This window comes from Papio anubis, chromosome 14 (genome assembly GCF_008728515.1).
Source record: "Papio anubis isolate 15944 chromosome 14, Panubis1.0, whole genome shotgun sequence".
NCBI lineage: Eukaryota > Metazoa > Chordata > Mammalia > Primates > Cercopithecidae > Papio > Papio anubis.
In genome coordinates this window covers 39119382-39138411 of record NC_044989.1, presented here as the reverse complement: position 1 = coordinate 39138411, position 19030 = coordinate 39119382, and the positions used below count along the sequence as shown (strand labels likewise).

Below are 19030 nucleotides of genomic sequence, written 5' to 3'. Positions count from 1 at the left end.
AGTGAGATGACTTAGCCATGTGGCAGTCCAAGCATGAATTATCGAGTATATTCTAGGTAATCAATTTAATAGCTATAGGAAAATAATGTTTTTATTAAACTTGATTCTGAATTTTCTCTTGAAATGTCACTTCTTTTGAGCTATAACCTGGTGATGTGCTTTTTCACTTATTTTAATCCTCTTAGGTCATCGCAGATCAGTCTGTTTGGTACAGTCCATAGTTAAGCCTGCCTTCTTGCTGATAGGTGCACATGGTGTCCAGAGGGATGGACGGCTTCAATATAGAGTACAATTCCAAAAAAGTAGTTTATGGCCATTCTAACATTTTGGGACTCTTGATTCTTACTGGAGGCAAGAAAAACTATAGCCCATGTAAAAGCTAATTTCTCTACCTCAGTAACTCATCAAGAAAAGGAAGAATCAATGTGATAGAAACAAGCAGGTGCTTTGGAATTATGTCTGTGTTCACCTTCTGGTTCCACTACTTATTACATGAGTGACTTTGCAGAAGTTATTTAATCTGTTTCTCATCAATACAAGGAGGTTAACAGATCTATTGTTTGAGTCTATTATGAGGTTTAAAGGTAATATGTGTAAAGCACATGTCTTTCACAGAGTAGGTGCTTAGTAAATGCTAACTAAAGTTACGAGGGATGCACTGTCAAAGCTTACTGGCTTTTAGGTACCTTTTAAGAGGTTGGTTGCTTATCCTGAAGCCCTCATAATTTGACTCTTTACTATCTGACTTCCTTTGCTGTTTATCATCACTTAAATTAGTTCTGAGTGACCTTAGGTTATAAGCATTTGATAAGGGCATTTGATAAGGGCCCATCTGACTATTCAGCATTCAACAAATATTTATTCTTCCAAGTACAATTCTGATACTAGGAATATGGCAATAAACAAAACAGGCAAAAGTATATGTCATCATGGGGTTTACAATCTAGTGAGGAGATGCAGACAATAAAAAGTAGTAAGCATAATAAAATAAGTATATTAAAAGTAGTAAGCATAATAAAATAAGTATATTATACATTCGAATGTTTTCACTTACGAACAAAAAAGGATATGGTGACTGGGAATGTGGAGTCCAGGGGAGGTGAAATTTAAATGGGATGGTCAGAAGCCTGCCTCATAGAGATGACATTAATAGACTTGGAAGAGGTGGGGGAACAAGACATGCATAAATCTGGGAGAAGACTATGTCAAGTCACAGGGAACAGCCAGTGAAAAGCCCAGAGGCAGGAGGAGCGTACTTGGTATGTGAGGAAGAGTGACGCTGCTTGTATCTGGAGAAGAATAAATGTGGGCAGAATAGAAGGAGATGCCATCAGAGGTTTGACAGAGCTCACTTAAGGCTTTAAAAGCCCTTGTAATGACTTTGACTTCTTAGTGGCAGAGTAACCAGTGACAAGATCTGATTTACATTTTAACAGGAGCACTCTGGCTGCCCTGTTGAGAATAAAATAGTGGGAACAGGGAGGCTTACCCAATAGAAAATGGCTTGGACCAGGGTGATAGCAGTGAAGGTGCTAAGAAGAGGTCAGGGCCTAGATATGTTTGAAAGACAGCCAATATGCTGATAGACTGTGAGGTGTAAGAAAAACAGAATTGTTAAAGATGACTTCAACGTTTTTGCCAGAGCAACTGGAAGGATAAATTTACCATTAACTGAGGTGGGGAACATACGACTGAAGCAGGCTTGGACACACTAAGTTCAATAAATATATTAGACATCTTAAGAGATGTCAAGGAGGCAGTTGAAGATGTTAGTCTGGAGTTTGGGAGAATAGGCTAAAGATAGTAAATTGGGAGTCACTTTCATAAAGATATTAAAGCTAGCAGACTGGATAAAATCACAAAGGAACTGCGTATAGACTAGAAAAAGAAGAGCTCTAAGCAAAGGAGAGCCCTGGGGGATTCTAATGTTAAAAGAAGGGGGACAAGCCAGGCCTGGTAGCACCAGTTACTCTGGAGGCTGAGGCGAAAGGATCACTTGAGCCCAGGAGTTCGAGGTTACAGTGAGCTATGATCGTGCCTGTGAGTAGCCACTGCACTCCAGCCTGGGCAACACAGAGATCCTATCTCTAAAATAAAAAAATTAAAAAAAGAAAAAAGAAGAAAAAAAGGTGGGGAGTGGAGATGGGGAATCAGCAAGGAGACCAAGAAGAAACTCCCAGCGAAGAAAAACGAAAACCAGGAGTATGTTGTGTCTTTGAGGCCTAGTTAAGATGGGAGGACATGATCAGCCTGTCAAATGCTACTTGGTAGAGTAAGATGACTGAGAAGGGACCTTTTGTTTGACAATGTGGAAGTCACTGGTGATCTTGACACAAGCAGTTCAGTGGTGTGGGCAAAAGCCTGGGCCCTCGTTTGATCAAGAGTGGCAAGAGAGGAACTGGAGAAGTTTCCTCTTTGAAGTTTTATGAAAGGGAAGCAGAAAACTGGGGCATAGCTAGAACCGTCAAGAGAGGATTTCTTTTGCTTTAAAGATGGGAGAAATAAGAACATGTTTGTATGCTGAAGGGTTTGTCCCAGTTGAAAAGAAAAATGTGATAATGAGGAGAAGAGAAAGCAGCACAGATGGTATCTACCAACAGTCCTTTACAGTAGATCCTATTAATATCTTCAGATAGACAGGCTTACATACATGAGACGAAATCCAACACATTCAGTTTTCTTGGTAAGAAGAGCATTTACTGCTACTAATTCAGGGAATGAGGCAAGAAGGAATAAAAATCTCTGTTTTGTAGATAAGGAACAAGTTTAGATGACATTAAAGATTATGTATATACTAAGCTCTTGGAAAACAACAGATTTTAAAGTTACTTGGTTTGGGAATAAAAGTTGTGATTATTTTGAACATCTGACAGTCTCCCACGAAGATACTTTTAGCATTGCCTAAATTCATCCCTTTATGTTCTATATTTAAAACTCAGCTGTAGTGTTACACATCAATTTCTATTTTATGCCCTTAAAATATATAGGTCTCCATCAGTTTTCTCAACCTTCTTTTAACCCATATCCCTATTTGAAAAACTGTACCTCTCCCTTCCTTTCCTCCCAACCCATCCCCACCAGCTGAGACTCACTGGCCCATAGACTATAAATACCAGGCTGCTCAGATGCTGATAATGCTGCTCTCACACCTCCAAATGAACCTTCAGGATAAGAGAATCCCAGCCTTACCAAAAGCATTATTTTTCTAGGCTCAGGCAGAAAGTTATCAATGGTGATGTTTCAAGAAAAAGTTTAATCTGAAAACTAGACCTAATTTTATGATACAACTTGATGCAGAAAAATCTGTCATTTTTCTAAGTGCATGCAATTGGTTATCTGGAATATACAGTCAATTTTACCAATTTATAGAGTAATGATGTGCATATGTATATTCTTAAATCAGAATCTTACTGTGTGTGATAGTAAAGGTCACAGATAATTACGACTACAAAAATACTCACTGGGTTTCAACGAACAATTTGTTTTCTGTATCTCAAGATAATGAGTTCTTTATTCTGTTTTAAAATCCAATCTATGAATAGAATCTGAGTGCTGAAACTTACATACTATATCGTACTATTTATTGGTCTAATAGGTGGTATCTCTAAAATTTCAGTGGGAAAATGACTCGCAGGACTGCATTAAAATGCAGATTCCTTTGGGAAACTACCTATCAGGTCCTATGCTTATTACCTAGGTGACAAAATAATCTGTAAACCGAACCCCTATGACATACAATTTACCATATAACAACCCTGCACATGTACCCCGAACCTAAAAGTTTAAAAATGCAGATTCCGGGACCCCACCTCCAGATACTCTAATACAGTGGGACTGCAGTGGTGCCCAGGAATCTGCATTTTCTACAAGTGCCCTCATGGAGGTGATGTATTAGTTAAGACTTAAAGGCAGTGAGGAAATGAGACATGAGGTGCTATAGAAAACACTGCTCAAAGGGTTTCCCTGATGTTCTAGTTTCAGGTCCCAGATAAACTATTTCTTATGGGATGAAACAGCCCACTGGGGAGAACCCTAGAGTATTGGTCCACAAATCCTTGGTTCTCAAAGGCTCCAATTCTGTAGTCAGAGAAGGACAGTCCTTGCTTGGGCCTATATATACAGACCTCGCAAGGCTGTAGAAAAGGCCTATTGCAACTCCTAGCCTGTACAAAATACCTACTTCATCTTTTGGTAGAGTGCTTCTTTCTGATTATCAATCCAAATACTTCTCAAAGACATCTGTGGTCCTATGTAAAGTGCACTTCTCCAGAGGGCTGGAGGTCACAGATGTAGTCATTGTCAAGTTCTTTTCCACACTGCTCCATCCATGCATTATTTAATGTAATGCAACATAACATTACAGGCCTGGTGGCCCACACCTGTAATCCCAGCCCTTTGGGAGGCTGAAGAGGGAGGATGGCTGGAGCCCAGGAGTTTGAGACCAGCCTGGGCAACATAGTGAGACCTTGTCTCTACAAAATTTTTAAATCAGCCAGGTGTGGTGGTGCACACCCATAGTCCTAGCTACTCAGGAGGCTGAGGCAGGAGGATTGCTTGAGAAGTTTGAGGCTGCAGTGAGCTATGACCTTTCTTTTTTTAATTGGAGAGATGTTTTCTAATGCTAGATGCTGTGAAAGTGGCAGTGGTGCCTTTAACTGCTTCTGAAGGCAACTATATTTCCTTCGTGACTGATATTTTTTCTTAAAAAAAAAAAGGCAGGGAGGTAGAGTATTAACTGAATTCTCTGTCAAATTAAGAGTAAAAATTATTTTCTGTAGCTCTCTACTTATTAAAGCACCACCATTAATGTTGGCATCGGCTACTTATTGAGCACCTACTATGTAGTCTTCTAGAGGTGGAAATATATGGCATAGTTCCTGCCCTTGAGGGGACTCGCATTCTTACTGGGAATATATGACAAACACATAAAAAGATAATAAACAAGTTACACCACAAGAAGTCACAAAAAGATGAAGAGACTTAAACTGGGTCTTAAGATTGGCAGAGACAAAAGAACTATAGAAAGGGCAAGAAGCAAGAGTGAGGCTGGGCAAGGTGCATGGCTGACTGGGAAACGGTAAAAACCCAGTTTACTCGATGTAAGTCAGTTCACCTAGGACTCTGAAAAATATGAGATGGTAGCCAGAAAGAAAGAGCCTACTGAAGAGAGCAAGCCTTGGATGTCAAATCAAGAAGTTTGGAATTTCACTGTAGACAAGTTAAAACAGAAGAGTTTCACATAAAGCAATATTTGGGAATACTGTGTTAGAGACATGCAGGATAGATGGGAGCAAAGAGTACTTGGAGGCAGTTAGAAAGCTACCGGAAAACTCCAGGTATCAAGTGATGGGCACTCACCTGGAGAGTAAGTAGCAGCGTTAATTATTACTAGTTTCATAAGCTAGTTTCATAAAATATAACTCAATTATTTTGGAGTTATGCTACAGATGTAGCATCAAGATTTTTCAGAGGATGCTACCAAAATAAAATTGGTGAGGTGTGTCATAGTTTTTAAACCTGTCTAGTAACTGATCAATTTTAGTGATAAACTGAAGATGAAAGGAATTTTATTGTGTTGATGTTTTATTTAATAGGTTGTGACTTCTGTAGTATTTCACTTTCCATGTCCAGTCGATTTGGCATTGTGCTTTCAAGCACTGCCATTCTGATAATAAGAGAAAAATCTAATTTCAAATGCATTCATTAACTTCAGGGAAATGAAAATCTTAGCTTAAACTTAAATACTGGCAACTCAAAAAACTTGGCAGTGATCCTTTATGTGTTCCTGACAACTACTGTTCAAAATGCAGTAGGTGAGTTCCTAATTTGTCATCAGACAAGAAGAAAACTTGTTAACACTTAGAAGTGAACCTTTGCCTATTTTATCAACAAACGCTTCAATAGAGGAACAGCTTCTGAAGACACCAGTTTGAGTACCAAGACTGTGAATGAAAAGAAACCAAATACCCCTAATTTACTATAGGGAACTGCCTGAGAATAAAGACAAATTGTTTAAACCCAATTTTTTTTCTATTATAAATCTGATGTTTGGGGCATATCAAGGATGCTGACCATCTTAGACATATCCATGTGGAAACACAGCACATTTGATCACCCCATAGCCAGGCAGGCCTCGTTGCAATTTGATTCCTCTATCTGAGCCGTTAAGAGCTTGGTTTCTTTACCAAATAGGAAAACAGTCAAGTAATGCAATCCTGAATTTTCACTTTGACCTGCTGTTTGTAGCAACTGCTGTGTGTGAGCCATTGAAGTTTGGTGCTGTTGCCACCTTCTTTTCAGGCTGCAGAAAGTCTTTTTAAGAGGATGTGGCTAAATCACTGCTTTTTTCCTAGTCCATCTGGTCATGAGTGTGTGTGACACTTAAGATCACTAGCGGATGTTGAATACCGAGTACTCAATAAACACAGACTGGACTGTTTCCATCCTCAGCTCAACCCACACAAGGGAAGATGTTTCTTTGCCTTCCTCTCTCCCCAGTTTCTACAGAAATCCTTGTTCCCTTTACTGATTTCCATAACCACAGAACAAGTTTGGAGATCAATGTGTTTTTAAGCTTTGAACCTTCTGAATCATGGTTTAGGCACAAATTCTCTATAACTCAGATTTGCAACATATAAAATACAGTTCTGTTAATTAATCCTTTGACTTAAGGGATGTTAGATATTGCCTTGGGGTTTTTGGAAGACACGAAGCAAGACAGAACTGGCCCCTAACAGTGTAATTAGTCTAAGAACACTGGATGAGTTAATAAGTTAAATGCCTAGGAAGCATAAAATTCACATCCATGTTAAATATGAACATGCTCAATATTATACTCGGGGAATGACTTCAAGGTGGAAGTTTTCATTCTTACAAACGTTTATTTTCCTCCAAATTTATTGTGTTTTTCTGTAATGATGTGAAAAGTCTTCTTTTCCCTTTTCCCCAGTGTTGAGGTTCAAAAAGCCAGATCTTAACCAGAAACTAATCTTCATCTCTTCAATGTCTTGTATGTTGATTTAGTTTCATATGTAAGTATTTATATTAGTTTTCCTCAGGGATTTATACATCGATATATATATATATATATATTCCTACACAGATATATACAAGCTTTTTATCCTCATCTTACCACTTGACAATACAACTTTAAGTATGTTTTACACAGCTGTTCCTTGGTCAAGGTCATTTGCAAGAGCAAGTCGGTTTCTGAAGAAATCTTGTTTGGTGGGTGAAGGATCCATTGAGGGATTCTCATTAGTTTTTTCCCTGTATTCTGATCCACTGGACCTAAAATCTCAGCACACAGATAAAGTACAGGTTGATTTGGTTTTAATTGTTTTCAAATATTTTATCTATCCCAATTGTTTTGCATTTGTAAAACAGTTGCTTCCTAGAACTGGAATACTTTTTACTCCCCTGAATTTCATGACTCAGGACATGTGTATCTAAGATTTGCATTGAACATAAAGAGAATATCTTTCTAATGCTTTATGGGGACAATTGTGACAACTGTATATGTCAGTGTAAGATATTGTGTAATTACATCATAATAGGGGAACAAAAGCTCAGAAAATTCAAGAAATCCTGTTTTTGATTCAATGAAGTAACAACTCCACAAATTACCAAGGACCTTAAATTAAAATGGATGGAAATCATGGTTCTCAACCAAGGTTATCAAGGACCTTCACTGAATTTGGCATTACATTACAAACTCTTGCTTTTGTTTGTTTTCATTTGTAAATGAAAGATTTATTGAAGCCAACCACACATATATGCTACATTTGGTAGAATGCAGAAATTCATACAGTAATCAGATTGCAGAGATACTATAATCTCAACCACCACAAAAGAGACCAAAGCCAATCAATAGTCAACAACTCAAATCAGTCCATTTGAGTCCCCAGTCGAGGGTGCATTCTTCCTTTATCTTGGTTAAGCCACTTGGGTAATCCATTCCAGCTCTGCACCTTCTCCAGTTTTCTCATGTCAGAAGTCCCTGGAGGGAGGAGGCTTTCTGGAAATAACCTCTGAAAAGCTAGACTGGGGTCCTTTGCCTAGCTTAAACTCTGACCTAGAATGGGTAAAACTAGTCCAGACACTAAGAACCAATATCAAAAAACCTCATGCAGGGTGTATGAAAGTGATGTTAGACATGAAGTTGCTTGTCCAAAGCTCCTATACAACTGACCAAGTTCTCCATATGCTGAGGCTGTCAGGGATGCTTCTACTATCCACCAAAGAAGGATCCATGGCCTGCGAGTCCTTGCACTATCATTGGTTTGCTACTGTTGAGTCCTCACTCTTGTTATTAGATAAGTTAATCATGACTCTCATTTACTGAATTAATGGGCAGAATTCAAACATCTCTTTACATTATTCAAGGAAAGAAGTTGGATCCACAAAGACTAAAAACCCTAACATCTGAAAACCTGATGACTGACTAGATATTTTCACTTTGTCCCCTGATATTCAATATCACAGATGAAGCCATAGCCGCCCACCATGCTTTCTATTTCTGGTTGGTAAGGAACACCTTTCCACTATATCCCAGTGCAGAGAGGAAAAACTATTCTGTCTCAACTCCAGTACATCTGGGTACTCATCAAGCAAGATATCTGGGTGGGATGAGGTTCTCTTCCTTTTCAGGAACGCCCCTGAGTTCTCCCTTGAAAGAGCCTCCACATGGCCCACCCTAAAACTCCAGGCCTTCTCTCATCTTTCACAGATCCCCCTACCTCCAGTTCAAATCATCCCTGATTAGTGCAGTTGTGCCCCAAATTTAGGAAGATATATTTTTGACCATCTCATTCTTTCTCTATGTCTTCCATTATTCAGAAGGCTAGGAATGCCTATGTTTCAGGGGCAGGAAGTTGGGGGCAGGATTTGAATTGGGCTGCTATTTCTTCTTGTTCCCCCACAGGACAGTTACTCATCAGAAAGTCATTAGTCAAAACTTGAAATCTTTGCCTCGTATTTCCCCTCTTAGCTACATCTGGTCTATCCAAAACCCAACATGTCACACTTTGATGGTTCCAACATGCAACTGTTTAGTGTTTACCTGAAAATAGGAAAGCTTTGATGTCACCACCAGCCCCAAGGACCACAGAAATCTTCACCAGTTGCGTTCCCATTTCTGAAACAAATGCCAAAATCGCCCTGTCTAGTTTTCAAAGTCCACAAACTCAGCTTAAATTTTTTTAACTGCTCTTCTCACAAATTGTACCTTCCCTATGTCTCCAGTATCTAAATTTCTCTGCATTTCTTGATATTAATTAAACTAACAGCTAAATTGCTCATCCTTTTCGAAATCCAGCATTCTACTATAGCCATGACTAAAAGCTCATTTTCATCCTTGTAAAAATCATTTTATAACTGACCTCTTTATAATGCTTACATGTATATGGCCACCTGAACTCTTCCAAAGGTGTGGCCATTAGGCTCTTAAGTAGTGCATACCTAAATTACTAGGAAATAACCTGCAGGATCAAGGAGAAAAGGCCAGCAGATTTGCTTTTATTCCCTTTCTCTATAAAACAGAAATGGCTTTTGAGCTCCTGGAGCCCTGTGGCTGATTGCAGGGCATCTCTGAGCAGACATTATAGGGACAGGCACACTCGCTGGGGAAGGGTACAATGGCTGCCAGGACACACTGACACATAACCATCCAAGTATTTGATGGAAAGAGGAAAAGACAACAGACCTGTTGCTAACTTTTCCTTTCATTCAAGTGACAAAGAAAATAGCACATTGAGTAGGTCATACTAAGTCTAGATTTGCTATAAATAAACCTTGAAAGCTTGTTTTGAGCTGGGGATGGGGGTAGTTGAATCCAGTGCTGCAAAAACCTCTGACTTAAGAAGGCTTGGTTCTCTGATTGGAAAAACTATCCTCCGTGAAAGCTTTAGGAGACATGCATCTGTCTCAAGAAATAAAGGGGCAAGGAAACACCCATCCTGTCGGCCAGTCAGTCAGCCCTGGTAATCAAAGCAACAGCCCTGTGCGACTCCACCTTTACTTCCACTCAGACAACACTTCAGATTTTAAATACAAAGGACAGCACCAGTATCGTGGAGGCAATCTGATTGATGGAGGAGGGACTGATATATGAGAAAGGACAAGAGGACTAAAGGAATCCACTGGCCCTTTACCTAAGGAGAATCCCAAACAGCTGCAAGAGGACTGACAGCAATTAACCAACATGAGTTTGGAGAGCCCAAAGCAAATGAGCATTCATTTAATAAATATTTGTTGAGTGCCTACTATGTGCTACATACTATATCTTGTATTAATAGTTAGGTTACCCTTAAATTGATCTGTAAGCTCCTAATGGGCAGAAACTATTTCTCTTACATCTTTTGTGCTGGACAGAACCTAGTATATTGAAGACCCTTAACTGAATGGTTGATTTCGAATGGCTTATGAGAAACATTTGTAATTAAGGTTAAGTAATCTAAAATGTTTACCCCTTCAACTATCCCCTTTAATGTTAAAGTTATATAGGAAATGAAATGGAAAAGGAGAGAGAACTCCAAAGTGGGTAAGAGTAGGAGAGGGACTTGAAATGAGCTTTTAAGGAGACAGAGAATAGGCGAGATAAAGTTATCAATGGATTCTTTAGCAGCCCTGCTTTCTATTACATGGTCTGTTCAACAGCTGAGGCTGGGCATGTACAAAAACTGCTGGGAAGACACCAAAAGAAGAGGATTCACTGAGATAAAATGATTACATACGGGGCCCTGTAGAAGTACTCCCTCTGTGTGTGATTGAGAAAATAGACAGTGATGGGATTGATGGAGGGTGATGACAAGAAGGGAGACACTCTGATGTATGTAAATTTTACAGTGCTAAAGAGGAAGAGAATGAGCGAGGAAGTAGAATTAATCATTTGGAAGCCATATTCCTTATCTTCCACTATCCCGAAATTTGAGGATAAAAAGAGACAGAGTACCATCTACATTCCCTACACCTAAGCTATCTCACATGATCCTCTTCCCCACTGTCACATCTGCCATCAAGAATACACGTTAACGTAAGTGTTGCAAGATGTATCTATTGAGATGAAGTATCATTTGCCTCAGACTTCACAATAATCTAGGCTTAAGTCTTTGACAGCCTCTGTATAGATCCTTCTAGAATGGGACAGTTTGCCTTCCATCTTGTTCAAAGGCAGGGGAATAAGTATCAGTCTAGCTAACATCAGCCTACCACAGTCAAGTCTGTTCCCTCTAAGAATCCTCATTTAAAATGTTTAAAATCACTTAACATTTCCAAACTTTGAGATATGTAGCCTTTATTCTGATCAATTCTGGGTACCTTTCAGGGACATGTGACCTTGTATCTGCCCAGGACAAATGTGCCTGAGATGGAAACAATCAGAAGGTCATTCTTTTCCCCAAATATTGTGGGTATTTTTCAGGATTTTTTTAATGATGTCAACTTGACTCTCCCTTTTGAATCCTTGTGGGTATGAGCCTTCGGCCCTCCCAGCCTCAGAGGGAAGAGAACCCTTTCTCAGGTTTTCTGTTGCATCTGGCTCCATGCCTAGCTTCATCCCGAAGCAGCATTCTGGGTGTGTGGGGCCACCAGCCAAACAAGCCCCTATGGAACAAAAAGTGTGTCAGTGTAGACAGGAATGAGCCTCCAGAGGGCTGTGGGGGAGGAAGGCAGCGAGCCCCAGACACGACACAAGTGGCTTTGCTGGCACTGCCCATTTGGACCTGTGAGACCAGGCTCTACAATGGCTCCAGTACTCAGGATTGGCCACTTCTTAAAGTCCCAGGGCTTGCTGCCAGCCTGACCTCCTGACATGCAGGAGGAAAATGGGCTGAATGTCTCTTCTGGTTCCTTCCTATAACTGTCCACAGGCCTGACTTCAGAGTGCAAGTTCCTGTGTAACGGCTGGGACTATGTCGCTCATCATTCCTATACAAGTGTCTTACATAGTGCATGCATATAAGATCGAATGCTTAATTGATGAGAAGAATGGTGTGTTCTCATCTGAGTTAAAAGCCACTGCCCTTCCTGTGCTACATTGGGGCCTCCCTGACCTTCCTCTCTACCTTATAATGGAGCAAATTTTCCATGGTCCTCATATGAAAACACTCAGAAAACGCTACTTAAGCTGCCTCTTCAACCCATGCAAAGTCTCCGAAGTGCCCACTGCAGCACCCTAAGCACCTGATGGTACTGACTGCCCTAGGCCAGATGTAAAAAGCCAGGAAAGCCTGCCAGACTGACAGTCATCTGTGTGGCTCCACCTTTACTTCCACTCAGACAACACTTCGGATTTTAAATACAAAGGACAGCACCAGTATTGGTGGCGGCAACGTGATTGATGCAGGAGGGACTGATCTATGAGAAAGGACAAGAGGACTAAGGGAATCTACTGGCTCTTTATCTAAGGAGAATCCCGAACAGCCACAAGAAGACTGACAGCAATTAATCAACATGAACTTGGAGAGCCCATAGCAAGTCCTCTACATTATACCAAGGTCGGTGGGGAGCTACAGAAAGCTAAAGCCTGGTCTTCTACATGCTAGGGCTTTAAAATTATAGGTCCGAAGGCTTCATTAATTTCTTGTTTCAGGTGATAAAAAGATGTGATTACTCAGATCAAGCTACAACAAAGTCAAACTACAGATAAAGCAAATATCCACACTAGAAAGGACTCTGGTGATTTCTTCAACAATCTCCCACTAGATGCAGGGACCACTTTCATAGCCTCCCTGACCAGAAGCATCTCATGAATCCATTCCCTCAGGCCGTAGCCAGCTCCAGTTCCATGTAGCTGCATTTTTAAGAAATTCTTCCCCTTAGCCACTGCTCCCAGTTCTGCCCTCTGAGTCCAGAGAGGACAAATCCACTCCCTCTGCCTCATGTCACTGGTAAAACATTTTCTTACATCTCTCTGATAAATAGGAATTTGGTGAATCTATTGCTCATTGCTTTCCAACGGACAGCACCCAGTCATTATAAATGACAGTGGGCAAAAAATGGCTGTTTTGGGAATACTCTGGTTAAAAAAAAAAAAAAAAAAAAAAAAGCTAGGCTCAAGCTGTGCCCTTAGGATTGTGCAGTCCTTAGAAGGATTCAGGAGTCTGGCCGGCCATGGTGGCTCACGCCTATAATCCCAACACTTTGGGAGGCCAAGGCAGGTGGATCACTTGAGGTCAGGAGTTCAAGACCATCCTGGCCAACACGGTGAAACCCCATCTCTACAAAAAAAAAAAAAAAAAAATAGCCAGGGGGTGGTGGCAGGCACCTGTAATCCCAGCTACTCGGGAGGCAGGGGCAGGAGAATAGCCTGAACCCGGGAGGTGGAGGCTGCAGTGAGCCGAGATTGCGCCATTGCACTCCAGCCTAGGCAGCAGAGCCAGACTCCATCTCAAGAAAGATTCAGGAGTCTAAATCCCAAGGGTGGGATGGAGAAGTGTCTGTTTCCAGGTTCTCCCACCCCTGTCAATTTGACAGATGTTGGCACTGGGTCAAGAAAGATGTAAGTCTATGATCCTAGAAAGAGGAATACAATTCTCAATTCTTCAAACCCTGAATAAGGTGGGTTGAGGATCCTGCAACAGCATGCAAGCATGCACTGGGTTCCTTAGCAAAACTGAGAGAGAATGCAGGGCTATGGCTAACTGCAGAGCTGTTGCTCTTCCTTCCTAGTCCCCCTTCTCCAGTAACAAGAGGCAGAGACCAACAGTCAGAGGCCCACCAATCTCAGTACCACCCTCCCCACAGGAGGATAATTACAATGAGACAAACCAGCAAAAACAAAGTCCTCACTCCAGGGCTGCCCCCAATTCCTCCATCAGGACCATAGTCTAAATCAGCCAGTGACCTCGACCTTCAAGGAAAAGGTGATTTCCCTGTGCTTCCTCACTTATCGGCAACTCTCCAAAGGCAGCAATAATGCCTCTGTTTAATTTTTCCATCTACTAAAATATGAACACTTGTTATTCAAAACTGACTGCAAGAACATCCTCCACCAAGAGTAACTAAGCAGCAGGAGAAATCTAAGGGAGAGAGAGGTAGGCTGAGCCAGTGGAGATTGAACCAGCAGTCTCTCAGGCAGGCAGTGGCTGGACTGGTAAATCCCTCTACGGTCAAATGCTAATGCTCACCTCTCTCTTCCTTATATTTTATGCTGGGGCGTGGCCACTGCCTCCTAGACTGTAAGACAGTGCTGACCAAAATGTCTGGTGGATGATGTTTAAACAACAACGACCTAGAATCTCAGAAGGCCCACAGGAGGAAAATGCCTTGTTTTTGCCTCCTATGGAATACAGAAACTCCATTAAAGTGATTTCTAACTAGGGCCAAGCCAAATCCACTCATTCAGGGAAAGCACTAACAGAAGTCCCAATAAACATGAATTAGCACCCAGGATGACAACAGGCCCCCAAATGCAGACGTACTGAGATCCCTTAGACAACTTTCCACAGATGGGGAGATGTGATGGAGCACCCAGGACACCCAACCCCAATAGCGGATCCCACTCCTCCCAGTCTAAAGGGGCTTTGATTGTCACCAGCTCATTTCTCAAGGGAACCACCTCTGCCCACTCCTCTTGGGACATATGACTTTGGGAACAAGGAAGAAGGGACAGAAGACAGAAGAGGCAGGGCAGACAGCTGAGTTTGCTTCTACTCTGGGAGATTACAATGAGAAACATCTTCACCCCGCCAGAATTGTGGCTACTGGGTGCGGGCACTGTACTCGAAGCAGTTGTGTGAGACCAGGGTACTTGATACTTATTATTGTTAAAACCTCAAGATTGAGCCCAAAGGGAAATGAGTTACAAGGCTGTCTTGTCTAAGGGCTACTCACTTCTTTTTAAAGAGCTTGCGGAAGGAGCTGCGAAAGCCCCCTTTCTGGTCTTGCCTGGGATTTTGATCGCTGAAAGACGTTTGTTCACTTTCTCTTTCTTCTTTGGGACAGAATCTGGTAGTATCTTCTAAATGCATCTCCTGGAAACAAAAAAGAGGGATTTTTTTCTTTACTCCTTTCCAACGTTATTATGGATCCTGACTATGGGACAATTTTGTGGTGTTGTGACTTTCCTCTCCCATGCCAAAAGATTACCAGTGGGCACCCAATCCCAACTAAAGCAAACCTAGGCTAATGAAGAAACCAGTAGGTGAAAAGAGGATAATTTCCTGCCGAGTGTAGTATTTTCTATGTATCAAGGCAAATAGTCTAGTGTAATATATAACAATAATTAAAGATAAGGAAATAAAATTAGCTAATGTTTAAAAAGAAGACTGCAAGAACATCCTCCACGAGTGAATAAATTCTTATTTTGACACCAACCCTGTCGTGCTAGAAAACCCTCACATCTCCAGGTGTTTCTCTTTCTACAAAATAAGGATGCTCCTTACTTGTAATGCTAGTTTTAAACTCATATTCCTAACTCTCCATTTTAAGCATAAACGAGGGAAGGCATTTTTGAGAAGTCAGACCTGTTTAGAAGAAAATGTCAACTAATACTTTCAACCTGAAAATGTGCCTGTAATACAGTTTTTACAATTCTTAACCTATGCTATTTGGAGTATAAAGTAAAATAAGTTAAAAATAAGGCTGCATCTTTTGTGACCTCTCTAGTTTTTTAAGTGTGAGATGTGCTAAATAGAAGTGCATGTATATTTATATGCATACAAGCCAGATATGCACTTATATATGTTTATATTCCATATGAACAAAGTATTCACCTTGAGGTGACTATAATTTAAAAGCAACTTTAAAAACAGCTGCTGAATTTTGAATAACCTTTAGAAAACCCCAAGTAGTCAAAGCAAAAACCACACCAATGATGCCCTAGAAGTCTCACGAATTAGATGGGTGACTGCTTGCTGACAGAGAAGCAAAGTGTGAGGATGGATTTTTTTTTTTCCCCCAGAAAACATATGGGTCTGACTTTGAGAACTGGGGGTTGCAGATATAGAAATTCTCTGAGATTCTACTAAGATTCATAACTAGACCATGGAGATAGACATGCAGTGTTTCTTAAAGTGTGGTCCCGCCACTACAGGATCAGGTTGGGCCTTTATTTAAAAGGTAGCTTCTTGCGCCCCATCCCAGACTTTCTGAATCAGAATCTCTGCAATGAGGCCTAGGTAATCCTTACGCACACTTAGATTTGAAAACGAATGATTTAAGGGAGGGGTCCCCAACTCCCAGTACTGGTCTGTGACCTGTGAGGAACTGGGCCGCACAGCAGAAGGTGAGCAGTGGGGTGGGTGAGCAAGCAAAGCTTCATCTCTATTTATAGCCGTTCCCCATTGCCTGCATTACTTCATGAGCTCCACCTTCTGTCAGATCGGCAGTGGCATTAGATTTTCACAGGTGCACACACCCTACTGTGAAATGCACATAAAAGGGATTTGGGTGCCCACTCCTTGTGGGAATCTAATGCCTGATGATCTGAGGTGGAGCTGAGACAGTGATGCTAATGCTGGGGAGTGGCTGAAAATACAGATTAACATTAGCAGAGAGGTTTGACCGCACAGAGACCATAATTAATCAATTGCTTGCCGACTCATATCAAAACCCTATCAGTAACTGGCAAGTGACAATTAAGCTGCATCTGATGGCAGGCTTTATAGTGGCAAGTGAGTTGATGAATTTCAATGGTACAGCTGCATCTGGTGGCCTTAAAAGTAGGTTTGAGACAATTTCAAATCTCCATACGTTCTGGATTAAAGTCAAGGCAGAATATCACGAGATTGCCACAAAGCACTGAAAAGCCTGCTTCCATTTTCAGCATCCGATCTTTGTGAAGCAGGGTTTTCTGCAGTCACAGCAACCAAAATGAGATTACAGAGTAAACTGGACATAAGTGACACACTTTGGGTGTCACTCTCACCCATCACCCCCAGATAGGACCGTCTAGTTGCTGGAAAACAAGCTCAGGGCTCCCACTGATCCTAGATTATGGTGAGTTGTATAATTATTTCATTATATATTACAATGTAATAATAATAGAAATAAAGTACCCAATAAATGTAATGCACTTGAATCATCCCGAAACCACCTCTCCCTCCGCAGCCTGTGGAAAAACTGCCTTTCCCAAAACTGGTCCCTGGTACCAAAAAGGTCGGGGACCACTGACTTAAGGCATGTTTCTGCCCACCTACACTTGATGTTTATATCAATCACCTGGGAATGATCCTAAATTCTGATTCAGTAGGTCTGGGGTGCAAATTCTGCATTTATAACAAGTTCCCAGGCAATGCATTTGCTACTGCCCCCAAGGACCATATTTTGAGAAATGCGCTTTTAGAGACTATTTAGTGACTAAATCTAGTAATGGTTTAAGGAAAATCTTTCTATGGAACCATGATCTCAATAGCATTTCATACTTTATAAAGCCTACTCAAAAACTGTATCTTCTTTGGCCTGATCCTCCCAACAACCTGTGAGACAGGTTGTCTTATTTTGAGATAACTGGAGGCACAGAGAAGCCAAGTGATTTGTCCAAAAGCACCCAGCTACTGGGCAGCAGAGCCAGGACTAGAACCTAGATCTCCTCACAGTCATGTGTTCTCACTAGAGCATACCATCTTCTTTCTTGACTCTAAAAGAGACAGAACACTAAAGACTAGGCCTCAGCTGGCTCTGCTGGGCTGGGTGAAAGATATACAAAGGGATGAAACACTAGGGGTTTTGCACATCTCAAAAGCAAAGAGTTGATACCTTTAAGGATAGAGTTTTTGAGGGATTTATCTTTTGCAACTAAAACCCCATCCCACCACCACCTCCAACACACACAAACATGCACATATATACTTAGACATGCAGACATGCACATACATGCTCATGCACATATGTATGCCCACATGGTCTCTGCCCACCTGCACTCTGCATGCAACCTCTCTCTAGGACTCCTAACAACCAGGCCATTTTAAGTTTTTAGATAGAAAAATTGTGTCCAGAAACAGAAATTAGTAACGGGAACTTTGCATGCTTGAAAATGTTAATGCTATTGCTAGAGAAAATGCCTCTCTTAACTGACTTCCATCTGACATTTCCTTGGTATCTCATTTTGAACTGACTTGACACATGCCTGACACTGTTAGGAGATGAAACTTGCTGTCCAGTATGTGCAATTAACAGTTCCTGACACACTGTTTATTGTTATTTGGTATGTCTGGTAAACAGCCACAAATATATTACTCATTGTTTGCTTCTCAGATATATTGTTATTTCTGATTAATGGTTTTTGCCTTGCAATTGTTGAACCCCAAATTTTTCACAAATCAACTACAAAAGGACATTGCTATCACATATGAAATAAAAGTTCTTTACAGTACAGACTATACTAGTTAGAAGGTTTTGTATGTAAACCTCTGCTCATCCTAAGTCACACTGAATTGGCACTATAATTTCCATTTACTTCCCCTTTCAATAAACTTCTAAACTCTGACACATGCCTAAGATTGATTTCTCCAAAAAGTTCTGCCTAATCAAATTTTACGAAGCTTGGAGTTGAAAATCAGAGCTACAGGAAAATCTGAGAACCCCAGGGAACCTCAGCAGCTTTGGCTGAGCACACTACCACGTTTTTGTCCTCTGCAGGGACCAGACACAGACTATGCTGGAGTGCAGGTGGGCAGCAAGCTCCAAGGCTCTTCATGATCCCGCCCCTTCCTGTTCCTCTGGCCTAATTTCCACCACTCTGACCTGGCACAGTATGCCAGAGAAAAGGTATCACCCAGTTTTTCTCATGCTTCCCTACCTCACTCTTCCCCTAGCCAACTTCTAGGCAGCTTTTACAATCTAATTCAGACATTCAACTTATCTAGGAGGCCTTCTCTGACCACCATGACCTCAAAGGTTTTAAATATCCCTCCCACGTGCTCCCACAGTTTATTACATAATCCTGTGTTCCTGTGTCTCCTTCCTGTACTAAGCCAGGGGCCCCGGAGGATAGAGACTGGTTTATTTCTGAATGTTCAGTAATTAGCACAGAGCCTGGTACAAGACAAGCACTCAGTGTTTGCTGAAAAATGAATGAATGAAAAAAGTC

The 19030-nt window shown here is 41.1% G+C and overlaps 1 protein-coding gene across 15 annotated transcripts in view; it reads right to left on the bottom strand.

Annotated features, from left to right (window-relative positions):
* Positions 1-19030, bottom strand: part of ARHGEF33 (Rho guanine nucleotide exchange factor 33) — a 134006-nt gene that overhangs the window by 41734 nt on the left and 73242 nt on the right. For 3 of the 15 annotated variants that reach the window (XM_009184037.3, XM_009184041.3, XM_031655089.1), the window contains 3 exons: positions 14833-14972; positions 9062-9136; positions 7722-7999 (listed from right to left, as the gene is read on the bottom strand). In XM_009184037.3, the coding sequence (XP_009182301.1) occupies positions 9085-9136; positions 14833-14972 (192 nt within the window). In that variant the 3' untranslated portion in view covers positions 7722-7999; positions 9062-9084. The other 12 variants (XM_009184033.3, XM_009184034.3, XM_009184044.3 and 9 more) reach the window with 9 other exon arrangements.